The 15,506-nt window shown below is 42.0% G+C and overlaps 1 protein-coding gene across 3 annotated transcripts in view; it reads left to right on the forward strand.

Annotated features, from left to right (window-relative positions):
- Window positions 1-15,506, forward strand: part of LOC139378764 (GRAM domain-containing protein 4-like) — a 77,302-nt gene that overhangs the window by 7,782 nt on the left and 54,014 nt on the right. For 2 of the 3 annotated variants that reach the window (XM_071121248.1, XM_071121249.1), the window contains exon 3: window positions 12,020-12,140. In XM_071121248.1, coding sequence (XP_070977349.1) covers window positions 12,020-12,140 — 121 coding nt within the window. Of the gene's footprint in view, window positions 1-11,656; window positions 11,729-12,019; window positions 12,141-15,506 lie in introns of those variants that run through there. The other variant, XM_071121250.1, reaches the window with a different exon arrangement.

Here is a 15,506-nt window from a genome sequence, read left to right on the forward strand (position 1 = left end):
TCACTGTCAACTGGGGTGTTTAAACAGGTGTGTGTGCCTTTCCAAATCATGTCCAATCAGTTGAATTTACCACAGGTGGACTCTAATCAAGTTGTAGAAACATCTCAAGGCTGATCAATGGGAACAGGATGCAATTGAGCTCAATTTTGAGTCTCATACCAAATGGTCTAAATTCTTATGTAAATAAGGTACACTAACGGTCAATTTTTAGAACACTGACTTATTCAAGAGTTTTATTTCTATTTTCTACATTGTAGAATAAAAGTGAGGACCTCGACTATGAAATAACACTTATGGATTCATGTAGTAACCAAAAGTGTTGAAGGATCTCAAATATATTTTGATTTGTTTAAATAGCCACCCTTTGCCTTGATGACAGCTTTGCACACTGTTGGCATTCTCTCAACCAGATTCACCTGGAATGCTTATCCAACACTCTTGAAGGAGTTCCCACATATGCAGATCACTTGTTGGCTTCTTTTCCTTCACTCTGCAGTCCAACTCATCTCAATTGGGTTGAGGTCGGGTGATTGTGGAGGCCAGGTCATCTGATGCAGCGCTCCATCACTTTCCTTCTTGGTCAAATAGCCCTTACACAGCCTGCAGGTGTGTTGGGTCATTGTCCTGTTGAAAAACAAATGATAGTCCCAATAAGCACAATCCATTGGATGGAGAATTGCTGCAGAATGCTGTGATAGCCATGCTGGTGTGCCTTGAATTCTAAATAAATTCAAGACTGTGTCACCAGCAAAGAACCCCCACACCATAACACCACCTGCTCCATGCTTTACGGTGGGAAATGTACATGAGGAGATCATCCATTCACCCACACAGCGTTTCACAAAGACACTGCGGTTGGAATCAAAAATCTCCAATTTGGACAAATTTCCACCAGTCTAATGTCCATTGCTCGTGTTTCTTGGCTCAAGCAAGTTTTTTTCTTATTGGTGTCCGTTTAGTAGTGGTTTCTTTGCAGCAATCAACCATGAAGGCCTGACTCGCAGTCTCCTCTGAACAGTGGATGTTGATGTCTGTTACTTGAACTCTGCAGCATTTATTTGGGCTGCATTGAACTCTGCAGCATTTATTTGGGCTGCATTGAACTCTGCAGCATTTATTTGGGCTGCATTGAACTCTGCAGCATTTATTTGGGCTGCATTGAACTCTGCAGCATTTATTTGGGCTGCATTGAACTCTGCAGCATTTATTTGGGCTGCATTGAACTCTGCAGCATTTATTTGGGCTGCAATTTCTGAGGCTGGCAACTCTAACTTAACCTCTGCAGCAAAGGTAACTCTGGGTCTTTTTTTTCTGTGGCGGTCCTCATGAGAGCCAGTTTTGTCATAGTGCTTGATGGTTTTTGCGACTGCACTTGAAGAACCTTTCAAAGTTCTTGACATTTTCCAGTTTGACTGAACTTCATGTCTTAAAGTAATGATGGACTGTCTTTTCTCTTTGCTTATTTTATCTATTCTTGCCATAATATGGACTTGTTTTTTTTTTTTCCAAATAGGGCTATCTTCTGTATACCACCCTAACTTGTCACAACACAACTGATTGGCTTAAATGCATTAAGAAGAAAAAATTCCACAAATTAGCTTTTAAGAAGGCACACCTATTAATGGAAATTAATTCCAGGTGACTACCTCATGAAGTTGGTTGAGAGAATGCCAAGAGGGTGCAAAGCTGTTATCAAGGCAAAGGGTGGCTTTTGAAGCATCTTTAATATAAGATATATTTTGATTTTAAACACTTTTTTTTGGTTACTACATGTTTCCATGTGTGGTATTTCATAGTTTTGATGTCTTCCCTACTATTCTACAATGTAGAAAATAGTAAAAATAAAGGGTTTTCTAAAAATTCTGACCGGTAGTGTGTGTTTATTTTTTTTTAATAGACTTTCAAAAATGTCTAAACCTGTTTTAAGAGTTTAAAGAGCCATATCTGACGGGCCAATAAAAAGAAAAGGATTAAGATGGGCTTAAGTACACACACTGGACAGGAACTCTGCCTAGAAGCCCAGCATCCCGGGGTCGCCTCTTCACTGCTGACGTTGAGACTGGTGTTTTGCGGGTACTATTTAATGAAGCTGCCAGTTGAGGACGTGTGAGGCGTCTGTTTCTCAAACTAGACACTCATGTACTTGTTCTCTTGCTCAGTTGTGCACCGGGGCCTCCCACTCCTTTTTCTATTCTGGTTATAGCCAGTTTGCACTGTTCTGTGAAGGGAGTAGTACACAGCATTGTACAAGATCTTCAGTTTCTTGGCAACTTCTCGTATGGAATAGCCTTAATTTCTCAGAACAAGAATAGACTGATGTTTTTCAGAAGAAAGGCCTTTGTTTCTGGCCATTTTGAGCCTGTAATCGAACCCATAAATGCTGATGCTCCAGATACTCAACTAGTCTAAAGAAGGCCCGTTTTTTATTTTTTTATTGCTTCTTTAAGCAGTACAACAGTTTTCAGCTGTGCTAACATAATTGCAAAAGAGTTTTCTAATTACCAATTAGCCTTTTTAAAATGATAAACTTGGATTAGCTAACACAACGTGCCATTGGAACACAGGAGTGATGGTTGCTGATAATGGGCCTCTACGCCTATGTAGATATTCCATAAAAATATTTGCAGTTTCCAGCTACAATAGTCATTTACAACATTAACAATGTCTACACTGTATTTCTGATCAATTTTATGTTATTTTAATGAATTAAAAAATAGCTTTCCTTTCAAAAACAAAGGACATTTCTAAGTGACCCCAAACTTTTGAACGGTAGTGTAAATTGGGCACAAAATCATTCCACCATCTGACTGTAGCCTACAGAACATTTTCTATTTTCTTTCCACTGAAATGTTCCGCTTGTCCTCCGTTTGATGTTTCCCCAAAAAGCTCCTACTGGCAGACGTGTTTTCCCACACATCTAGCCTACTTTGCAGACCGAAGTTTGATCTTAGCTTAACATCTCCTGCACCTCCTGGGGAAAGCAAAGATACTGTTTTAATGTTGCTACAGACGTGTGTGTGTGTGTGTGTGTGTGTGTGTGAGAGAGAGACAGGTTCCAGTGAAGTTGATTACTTATCCCTCAGGGAGACTTAATGGAGAACGTACTTCAGCAAGAGTGGGAGGGGAAAGAGAAAAGGAAGCACAGGGTGGTTTGATAGGCATTCTTCCTGTTTACTCTACTCATTCCTCAGAGGGAGGGAGGGATACAAAGTACACACACACACAACCTCTTATAGGCTTTCAGCCACCATGGTTACTCTGAATTTATCGGCCCCTGCTTGCCAATTGAATATATCATTACTGCTGATGATCTCAGTGTTTGGACTTTCTCAACGGGATATTTTAAACTGCACTGTCATCTTGACTTTTTCATGCTTCATGTACCATCAGCCAGTCAGTGTTTTCCCCCATATTGAAACAGTAGATTGGTCACTTGATTGTCTAATTTCCTCAGAGGTCAGTTTCCTGTGCTCATCTGCTGATTTTCTAATATAAACTGAGGCCTTTGCAGAGTTAGGACTTTAGTGTACACATTTTGAGTGTGTGTGTGTACGTTTTGTGTGTGTGGATGTCGCAGGCTGCCCGCCCTGTGTGTTTCTATGCCACTGACTGGAGGAGGCCTCAGGAAAAGACAGTCAGTCGTTGCGTACACAGTCCTCTCACTTCATATAAAGTGCCGTTGGAAAGTATTCAGACCCCTTGACTTTTTCCACATTTTGGTACTTTACAGCCTAATTCTAAAATGGATTAAATAAATAAAAATACTCAGCAATCAACACACAATACCCCATAATGACAAAGCGGAAAATGTTTTTCAAATGTAGAAAAACAAGATACCTTATTTACCTAAGTATTCAGACCCATTGCTATGAGACTTGAAATTGAGCTTTGGTGCATTCAAATGATCGGACATGATTTGGTAAGGCGCACACACCTGTCTATATTAGGTCCCAAAGTTGACAGTGCATGTCAGCAAAAACCAAGCCATGAGGTCGAAGGAATTGTCCGTAGAGCTCCGAGACAGGATTGTGTTGGCACAGATCTGGGGAAGGGTACCAAAAAATGTCTGCAACGTTGAACTTCCCCAAGATCACAGTGGCCTCCATTAAATGGAAGGAGTTTGGAACCACCAAGACTCTTCCTAGAGCCGGCGGCCTGTCCAAACTGAGCAATCGGGGGAGAAGGGCATGGCATGTAACACTTGCTGTAGGCTACTATTTACTAGTTAACAAAAAATCATATACAGTGGGGAGAAGAAGTGTTTGATACACTGCCGATTTTTGCAGGTTTTCCCACTTACAAAGCATGTAGAGGTCTGTAATTTTTTATCATAGGTACACATCAACTGTGAGAGACGGAATCTAAAACAAGAATCCAGAAAATCACATTGTATGATTTTTAAGTAATTAATTAGCATTTTATTGCATCACATAAGTATTTGATCACCTACCAACCAGTAAGAATTCTGTCTCTCACAGACCTGTTAGTTTTTCTTTAAGAAGCCCTCCTGTTCCCCACTCATTACCTGTATTAACTGCACCTGTTTAAACTCGTTACCTGTATAAAAGACCCCTGTCCACACACTCAAACAGACTCCAACCTCTCCACAATGGCCAAGACCAGAGAGCTGTGTGCAGGTCTACAATTTTATCCCTGATGTCCTTACAAGGCTGGGATGGGCTACAGGACAATAGGCAAGCAGCTTGGTGAGAAGGCAACAACTGTTTGCACAATTATTCGAAAATGGAAGAAGTTCAAGATGACGGTCAATCACCCTCGGTCTGGGGCTCCATGCAAGATCTCAATCAATGATCATGAGGAAGGTGAGGGATCAGCCCAGAAGTACACGGCAGGACCTGGTCAATGACCTGAAGAGAGCTGGGACCACAGTCTCAAAGAAAACCATTAGTAACACACTACGCCGTCATGGATTAAATCCTGCAGCGCACCCAAGGTCCCCCTGCCCAAGCCAGCGCATGTCCAGGCCCATCTGAAGTTTACCAATGACCATCTGGATGATCCAGAGGAGGAAGGTCATGTAGTCTGATGAGACAAAAATAGAGCTTTTTGGTCTAAACTCCACTCGCTGTGTTTGGAGGAAGAAGAAGGATGAGTACAACCACAAGAACACCATCCCAACCGTGAAGCATGGAGGTGGAAACATTCTTTGTGGATGCTTTTCTGCAAAGGGCACCGTATTGAGGGGAGGATGGATGGGGCCATGTATCGCGAGATCTTGGCAAACAACCTCCTTCCCTCAGTAAGAACATTGAAGATGGGTCGTGGCTGGGTCTTCCAGCATGTCAACGACCCGAAACACACAGCCAGGGCAACTAAGGAGTGACTCCGTAAGAAGCATCAAGGTCCTGGAGTGGCCTGAACCCAATAGAAAATCTTTGGAGGGAGCTGAAAGTCTCTATTGCCCAGCGACAGCCCCGAAACCAGAAGGATCTGGAGAAGTTCTGTATGGAGGAGTGGGCCAAAATCCCTGCTGCAAGTATGTGCAAACCTGGTCAAGAACTACAGGAAACGTATGATCTCTGTAATTGCAAACAAATATTTCTGTACCAATTAAGCGCTGCTTTTCTGATGTATCAAATACTTATGTCATGCAATAACATGCAAATGAATTACTTAATGTGATTTTTCTGGATTTTTGTTTTAGATTCCGTCTCTCACAGTTGCAGTGTACCAAAAAATTACTGACCTCTACATGCTTTGTAAGTAGGAAACACTGCCGATTTTGCAGGTTATCAAATACTTGTTCTCCCCACTGTATGTAATCAAATATATTCACCCCACCCAGTATTGTAATCAAAACTTACCAGAAAGCATGTAGTCCTTGGCTCAGACAGTGTAGTAGTCTGGGCTCAATAGCATCTCATTACTGTGCAAGATCTTGAGAATCACATGTACATGTGATTCTCAAAGGTTCACTGTTATAAGCAAAACATTTTCACTGTTATAAGCTAACTTTTTTGATGAATTTAAGCAAAATTCCCAGGCTTAACTTCCCATGGAAAATTTCTGGGAAAATTCTGGAAATTTAACCTGAACGTTTCCGACCCTTTGCAACGCTCCCCATCCAACCTAACAGAGCTTGAGGGGATCTGCAGAGAAGAATGGGAGAAACTCCCCAAATACAGGTGTATCAAGCTTGTAGCTTCATACCCAAGAAGACTTGAGATCGTAATCGCTGCCAAAGGCGCTTCAACAATGTACGCAGGTGGCTTTTAAATGTAATATTTCAGAAATGTTTGCTAATTTATATATTTTTTTAAATGAACAGTTTTTGTTTTGTTATGGGGTATTGTATGTAGATTGACTGAAAAAGGGAAGGGGTCTGAATACTTTCAGAAGGCTTTGTATACACATACTTTACCCTCCACTGTATTCTTCCTGTTCCTCCCCTTATTGCGCCTGTCAGAGCAGATGAGTCCGACAGGGGCATTTGGATACATATACAGGCTAGGAAGGTGAAACAAGGAGAGTAGGACTCTAGACTTGAGTCTCCCATTCCCCTGTGCGTAACCTTTAACTCGCATGTCAAACTCAAGGCCCGGACCTCTAGCCCTTTCAATCTGGTCCGCAGGTGGCTTTTCTGGGGGAAAGCTTCTGTTGACTTTGAAATGACTAAAACCACATCAAAACTGTGTAGACTTAATGGACCTACATTTGTGGTTGGTTTACTTTGTGCTGCTTGCTAACAGTCATCAAAACTAAATCTAGACAACTAAATCTTGGGAAAGCATTGAAAGTTCCAAAAGTGATGGAAAAATATTTGTTTTGCTAATTTTGAGGGCAAGGAAGTATAATAAATGAAGTGTGGCCCTGCAGACCTTAGTGAAGACTGAGTGCGGCCCCTGGGGAAATGAGTTTCACACCCCTACTCTTACTGGTTAACTGGCACAGAGGCCCTGGTCACGAGTATTAATCCCCTGGCCACAGCACACTCAATGTCCTCCCTCTGTGATTAAGGCTGCACTAGGACCAGTGCCAGAGATACTGGGTGACCAACCATTGCCACGCCAGCTTCCCAGTTGCCTAGAGTACTGCTGCTGCTTCAGGTTACTGTGGTGTTAGCGTTACATCACCTTATGCCTGATGGCCTCTGGCATCAGAGGATACAAAAATAGTTGTTTTCCTCCATTTTTCTGTCTCTCCTTTCTGTCTTGTCTCTGTGGGTTAGATGATGACAGGAGAACGCTATTGATGGATGAGAAGTGGAGTAAATGTTTATTTTCAGCTCAATAAGATGTCTCAGCCGGTCTGTAGCTTAGGGGAGAATAAGCCAAAACAAATAACATGACGGGAGGCAATTCCTCAGCTGAGATATTCAGGCCGTTCTAGAACGGCCTATCTAGCTCTCATTCAATATCTCATACAACACAGATTGTAGGTGCAAGTGATTATCCACATGTCAATCCACTGTCCTCATTCCTGATTTTTAAGTCTTTCTGCAAAGGTACAAGTCACCGATGCATTCTAATCCATATTTAGCTTAACTATGGAACTGTCCGGATTTGTTGTATTGAGCAGGAATACTGTAACAGCTGATGACTCGATCTCGGATCAATCCATGAATCTATTCCATGCTTCTGTAATGTTATGGTTTTGCCCATTTTAATCCCCTTCTAAGTAGAGCAAATCTCAGCAGGAGTGTTTTGCAAGTCATTAGCATGGCCTGTAACTGAACCAAGAGGAATAGAAGCAGTAGAAACACCGTTTTTTTCTGTCAGACAGAGGTAAGACTTGCTTTTTAAACTCCAGACATTTGCTAAGGCGCTGTCTGTTTGCTTAACCTTCTAACATGGAAGGAATTATATCACCGCGAACAGGCGCCTGCCTACCTTAGTAGTCTGTCTGGCAGACTGTATAGCAGTCCAGTCCAGCTACTCTGCTCTTCATCAGGCCACGCCTGAGGGGTACAGCCTACAGCTTGCTAATGGAGCCCTTATTGCTCCCTATATGAACAGACTGTTTTGCACACATCCAACTGGGCACTAACTAGAGCTGGAAAAACATTATATCAATATGTGTGTGTATGTGTGTCCTCTCCTCTCAATGGTTTCTGCTATAAAACATCCATCCTTTTTCCCTCACTCCCTCCCATCACAGCAGCCCAGGTGGGTTGATCTGTCATTGATCTTTGCTAGAATGCTCTAATAGGGATGATATCTTTCTGTTGTTAGGAGTTCTCTCTGATTATGTCCCACAGGGTCTGATTGTGAGTGGTCTGCCTCTGTGCTGTTGGTGTCTGTTATTGGTCTTCAATTGGACAAAACCATTTTTATGCCAATCCGCTGATGATACGACACCTGCTACAGCACCGAGTCATGACCAGGAAACGCTCTCCTGTTGGGCTGAAACGCACAGCTAGATTTTAATCGAGGATATTTATGGATAATTGTTTTCCCCTTTAACCAAACATCAAATGTACCATTTATGTAGCCAGCTTGTGGTTTGAGTGAAGGTTTAATTTCCTGCCACAGATATAATTATTAGGGTTGGGCGGTATCCAGTTTTATCATACCGTTTCTGTACTGTATTACTGGAACTTTTCTTAAGGGGCGCCATTAAACAGAATAACTGTGGATGGATGGATACAATCAAAAGTTTGGACACCTACTCATTCAAGGATATTTCTTTATTTTGACTATTTTCTACTTTGTAGAATAATAGTGAACATCAAAACTATGAAATAATACGTATGGAATCATGTAGCAACCAAAAAAGGGTTAAACAAATCAAAATATATTTTAGATGATTTAAAGTAGCCACCCTTTGCCTTCATGACCGCTTTGCACACTCTTAGCATTCTCTCAACCAGCTTCATGAGGTAGTCACCTGGAATGCATTTCAGTTAACAGGTATTGCTAGTTAAAAGGGGTGGCAGTTAGCTTAGTGGTTAGAGCATTGGACAAGTAACCGAAAGGTCAGCTCGGGGATTCGATCCAGCAACAAGGTAAAAATCTGTTCTGCCCCTGAACAAGGCACTGTTCCTCGGTAGGCTGTCATTGTAAATAAGAATTTGTTCTTAACTGACTTAACTGGAAGGGTGCTATACAGAAGATGGCCCTATTTGGTAAAAGACCAAGTACATATTATTGCAAGAACGGCTCAAATAAGCAAAGAGAAATGACAGTCCGTTCATTTCAAGACACGAAGGTCAGTCAATCTGGAAAGCTTCAAGTGCAGTCGCTAAAACCAAGCGCTGTGATTAAACTCTCATGAGGACCGCCACAGGAATGGAAGACCCAGAGTTACCAATGCTGCAGAGGATAAGTTAATTAGAGTTAATTGCACCTCTGATTGCAGCCCAAACACTTAACAGACATCTCAACATCAACTGTTCAGAAGAGCCTGCGTGAATCAGGCCTTCATGGTCAAATTGCTGCAAAGAAACCACTATAAATGGACTCTAATAAGAAAACTTGCTTGGGCCAAGAAACACAAGCAATGGCCGTTAGACTGGTGGGAATCTGTCCTTTGGTCTGATGAGTCCAAATTAGAGAATTTTGGTTCCAACCGCCGTGTCTTTGTGAAACAGAGTAGGTGAACAGATTATCTCTACATGTGTGGTTCCCTCCATGAAGCGCGGGGGTGTTTTGCTGTTGACACTCTGATTTGATTTAGAATTCAAGGCACACTTAACCAGCATGGCTACCACAGCATTCTGCAGCGATACGCCATCCCATCTGGTTTGTGCTTAGTCCGACTATCATTTGTTTTTCAACAGGACAATGACCCAACACACCTCCAGACTGTAAGGGCTATTTGACCGAGAATGAGAGAAGGAGTGCTGCATCAGATGACCTAGCCTCCAGAATCACCAGACCTCAACCCAATTTGAGATGGTTTGGGATGAGTTGGACCACAGAGTGAAGGAAAAGCAGCCAACAAGTGCTTGGCATATGTGGGAACTCCTTCAAGACTGTTGGAAAAGCATTCCTCATGAAGCTGGGGGAGAGATTGCCAAGTGTGTACAAAACATTAAGAACGCCTGGTCTTTCACACTCTTTTGTACAAAACAATATTTTTATGATTTATAAAAAAAATTTACACACCTATTTAGGCAACAGGGATCTTGATCCAGGAGGGGATTGAATGTATTTGGTGTAACCAAAAAGCTTCATCTTAACATTTAGTTAGCAAATGAAAGAGCACTGAGCTAGGGAAATTATTTGTCATCTTAGATTTCTTATAGTTATATTTAAGTTTATAAGCAGTGGCACTTATAACTAAGGAGGGGGGGGGGGGGGTTTATGGGTACCCACAAAACCGGTATCGAAAGTCATACTGTCGATATTTCAAAATAACCAGATAAACGGTATGTGGCCCAAGCCTAATAATGATATATTTTCTGCCCAGGAACAGTCATGAGACCAGCTCCGTGCCACCTGTATGTGTGAGGTTGCTGCTGACTTTCTAGTCATTGTCTGGAAAACTACTTTCGCAATCGTAGAAGCATAGAACTGAGGGGAGTAGACCTGAACAATGGTTTTGTAAATGAAGATGCCAGTAATATGCCTCTCCCAGTAATTCAAAGAGTTAGCCCAACAAAGGTTATCTCTCTATGCAGGGTCCTAGTTCTTTGAGATCCTGGGCTCTGCTGCAACGATCCCCAACAAACACACACACACACACCATGCTGTGTTGTCTTTGGTCTCTATATGATGTTGTGGTGTCTCTATCATGCTGTGTGTTTTTTGTCCTAAATTTTGAATCCCAGCACCCGCAGGAGGCCTTTTGCCTTTTGGTAGGCCATCATTGTAAATAAGAATAAAGGTTGAATTAATAAAATATATACACACACACACTGCTCCATCCTCAGTGCTAGTTCTGCACTGCTTCTTCTTTGCCCCTCAGGACCAGGTCACATGACTTAGGTGTTTACTTCCAAATCCTCTTCCTGTTTCAGACCCACCCAGTCTAGCCCCTCCCCTCTCCAGCTTGCTCTTTCTCTCCTCACTCTCATCATCCCTCTCTATTGTTGTCCTCCCCCCGTCTCCTCTCGATCCTCCTCCTCGCCATCTCTCTGACATTTGAGCTACAGAGCGAAGGCTGTCTGTTTAGTCTTTCATTTGTCTCACTGCCTTTATTCTTCATCCCTTGTTGATCACTGGCTGCATCCTAAGTAGGGCATCTTTCCTTCATTCCTTTCTCTCTACTCATCCCTTGTTCTCGCTTTCTCATGCGGTGTGTGTGTGTGTGTCTCTCGTGGACTTGACAGGCAGCATAATAGATTAAGACACGCTGCAGTCAGGACTGCTGCAGGGAGAAGAAGCTGCTGCAGTGTATGTGTTTGTCCGTGTGTGTCTTTGTCTGTGGCGGGAGCCTCTTAAAGGGACACCCTGCCTGCGTTGGTCAGTTGGTGGCTGGTAAACCTGCAGTGGCTCAGAATAGCAACACAGCACGGTAGCTTCCACACTCTCCTCCCTCGTTTCATTCTCTGTCTGTCGCTTTCTTTAACACGCCTATTTCTGTCGCTTTCTCTTGACACTTCTTTTCATCTGCTCCTCCACTCTTCCCCTCTCACCATCTCGCTCACCTGGTATTAGTCTGGTAATCTATGGAGTAATGCGGTTACGTGGTCTAAAGATCTGAGTCAGTCAGTTAGGGAGAGTGGTTGAGTCATCAGTGTAGTGTTTAGACTAGAGGACAGACAGTCAGTCGGTAGGGATCTCCTTTGCAACGCGTTTCCAAACGGGAGGGAAACGCACTGCCTGTGAGTCATCATACTGGAGATATAGCTACTCCGCCATGGTGTGTGTGTGTGATGCGTGTGTCAATTTTTAATTCATGCATGTTTTGTTGAAAGTCGCTCTCATGCATGTTTTGGCGTGCGTGTGTACCTGTGTGTTGCTGTCATGCCTGTATTAATGTCAGTTTCGCCTCTCTTTGTTGTTCTTGCTTTGACCGGTTCTGGGGCTCTCGCCATGGAGGCCGCCTTTCAGTTCTTCCAGTCTGTGTGCGTTGATATTACGCCTGTATGAACGTGCGTATCTCCTCTGTGCAGGCGGGTTCGGGGGCTCTCACCATGGCTGCAGCATTTCAAGACTTCCAGAGGAGCGAGTCAGACCGGCTAAATGAGATGAAGGGTCATCTAGAGATTGCCTTACTGGAGAAGCACTTCCTACGTAAGTAACCTTAACAACTCTAGCACACATTTTTAGCTGTTTATTCATCCTCCATTGCTGTAGTAGCTATCTGCTTGAGCACATTAATTGGTGAGTCAGTGTGAGAATGGGAGGGGCTGGAGGATTGGCTGTTAACGGGGAAAGAGGATGGTGGAGGGATGGGTGGCGGAGAGGAATGGACGAGGGAGTTGGGATGCGCCGTAGCCTGAGGGGGAGCACATTCAATTGTGCTAACTCATGTTTATTCTTTCACACACACCTCTGCGCTGGGTCAGCCACTAATGCCTCTGGCCAATGTGGCTGCCCTGCCCCATTTAACCCCACTCAGGGATGGGTACACACTGTACCAAGCCTTCACTACGGTGTAGTGGCCTGTGCTGTTTGTGTGGGTGTGCTACCCCACGTGTAGCTGACGTGCGTGCAGTTTTTCCATCCACAGGTCTGCCAGTGTACCTCTCCATCCGAGAGTGTGAGCTTGCATTGCTGAAGCTGTATGACTAAAGCCTATTGCTAAGGCTATATGGCTAAAGCTATAGGTTATTGCTAATCGCCAAGGCTAAAGCTATATGTCCAAAGCTATAGTGCTACAGTGAAGCTAAAGCTATATGGTTAAAGCTATGGCTAAAGTTGCAGTGCTTAATATACACTCCCCTAGTATTTATTTGGACAGTGAAGCTAAAACGTTTACTTTAGCTCTCTACTCCAGCATTTTGTTTTATGTGGCGACAGTACAGAATATCACATTTTTATTTTAGGGTATTTTCATACATATCTATCTGTTTTATCATTTAGAAATGAAAGCACTATGTATCTATCCCCACATTTTGAAGGTGTCAAGTATTTGGATAACTCATTTAGTGTGTCAGGACTGGGGGGAGGCAGCAGGTGTAAAAAAATATATATATATATAAAAAAAAAAAAATAAAAAAAAAAAACAGCACACAGAAATAAACTTCCATAATTCTTAACATACCAACTGCCTCTGTAGTGAAATTTTAATTGTAATTTTTTGCAACACTCGCTCATCAGACTTTGTAAGCAAGCTACTGACAATGCCTCCTAAAGACATGATTGACATCGGGAAGTTGATTATGTAAATCTGCTAGTTAGCTAGCTATGCTGTCCCCCAATTATTATATATATATTTTTTTCTGCTGCTGATGTGCCTCTTACCAGTGGCAATTTTGGCATGTAAATCTTTTTGTTAATGCATGCCACAACGGAACACTTACATTAATTTCACTATAACGGTGACAAACGGTGCCCACAAACTGTTAGGGCCTACATTATAGCACCGTGGAGTGAATCCTTACCACTGCTTTACCTGGCTGTCAGCGGAGCCTTGTCTGGTATATTTTACTGCCTTTAAAAAAAAACATAGCTGATATTGCTGACTTGCTTAAACAAATGTGGTTTCTACTGACAATTGAGATGTTGTCCCTCATGCCATAGTTTGTACAAGCAAATAAGAGGCAATCTGTAATTTCGATTTAAGACATTTAATGAGCAAGCTCGGACGGACGTAGTGAATATAACTTTGTTCAGCACTTGAAATATACAGCGACAGGGGAAAGAGGTGACAGTATTCTCCCTGTACACCAAGTCGGAACCGTAGGATAAATAAGAGGGGCATATAAGCAGACAATGAAAGCTCTTACAATGTTCAATGATTACATTTCTCTAAAACAGGCTATAGGCTACATGTGCACCAACAATTCAGAACAGTAGGCTAAGTTATGAGGGGGAAGGGACCAAATTGTTAGGGTGAAGCACTTGAGTTCCCAATTGTCTTGAACTCACTGAAGTCTGAGATTTCCGAGTTTCCAGTTCTTTTGAACGTGGTAGAAGTCATGCTGGATTGGCAGCGTGGCCAATGTATTCAACCTTTTCTGGCATGTGAATGTCTATAACCTTTTTAAGCTTGGAAAAGAGACCATAAACCCAGACTTGGACCATACACCCACTCCACTGAATAGCAGGCAAGTGATTGCTTTACAAACCACTGATTCCTTCCAAACCACTCATTGCTGAGTTTGCGATTTCCAACTTGTTGGGTAATGTTTATGGCCAATGAGCACCAATATGTTATCTATAATTTCTCTTCATTATGACAAGGGTTTAGAAAAGGGTTTGCCAGTAGATCGACTTGATTCATGATGACTGCTAACTAAGACTTTGAAAGTTAGATGTTGACATGATCACTCCAATCAACGCTATGGTAGATGTGATTTTATGCCATTTTATCTGTGGCCAATGACATTGAGCCTTCTTGGATGGGCACTTCTAATGTAAATCTATGGTAGCGTCCAAGGGGCTCGAATTTTTGAGCTCTCCCCATATATTTTGCGGTGACTTGGTGTCCCCATGAGTAACAGAACACTGAGCCAATCACCCTATTCCCTGGCTGTCCCACCACCGCAGAATGCACTGAGTTTGACTGAAACACCTGCCTTAAGAAAGCAAAAAAGAGACCATAATATTTGTATGCGGTTTTATTATCTAAGTTACTATAAAAAATATTTGTTTGCAAACTGAAATAACATGCAAAAGTTAAACAATTATTTATTATTTTTTTGCTAATTTGATGAGCAAATTGTGACATTCCAAACGTGTTCATTTTTTAAAAGAATCTTGGGAGTAATGGAAGAGGGATTTGGGATGCTCCGTAGCCTGAGGAGAAGCAAATTCAATTGTGTTGACTTTCATGCTCATTCAGTCTCACTCAGAAATATATTCTAATTTACAATTAAAAAGTGACTCCAAAATGACACAAATCATTATTTACCATTCATTTCTATTTGACACAACATAATCCGAAACACAAAAAACTGCATATGCATCCAACAAGTTTGTTGAGTGCCAAGCTTGAAGTAGTCATTGCATGCTAGGAATATGGAACCAAAATAGTAAAATTCTGACTACAGACATGTGGATACTCACTCAAAATAATTAATACAATTTTAAAAATCCAGTGAGGGCACTTTCTCTTAGAAGGGCAGGTGCTCGGGCACTGGTTGATTCCTATCTACATGTCTGTAGTCAGAATGTTACTATTTTGGTTCCATATTCCTAGCATGCAATGACTACTTCAAGCTTGGCACTCAACAAACTTGTTGGATGCATATGCAGTTTTTTGTGTTTCGGATTATGTTGTGTCAAATAGAAATGAATGGTAAATAATGATTTGTGTCATTTTGGAGTCACTTTTTAATTGTAAATTAGAATATATTTCTGATCAATTAGTCTATTAATAAATTATTCTTTACCTTACGTTAGTCTCATTTCAAACATTGTAGGATTCTTGGTTATCTGCATGAACCCAGCCTAAACCATAAATCATCCATTCACCAATTGGCTTAATCATTT

This window comes from Oncorhynchus clarkii, chromosome 21, assembly GCF_045791955.1.
Source record: "Oncorhynchus clarkii lewisi isolate Uvic-CL-2024 chromosome 21, UVic_Ocla_1.0, whole genome shotgun sequence".
Lineage (NCBI taxonomy): Eukaryota > Metazoa > Chordata > Actinopteri > Salmoniformes > Salmonidae > Oncorhynchus > Oncorhynchus clarkii.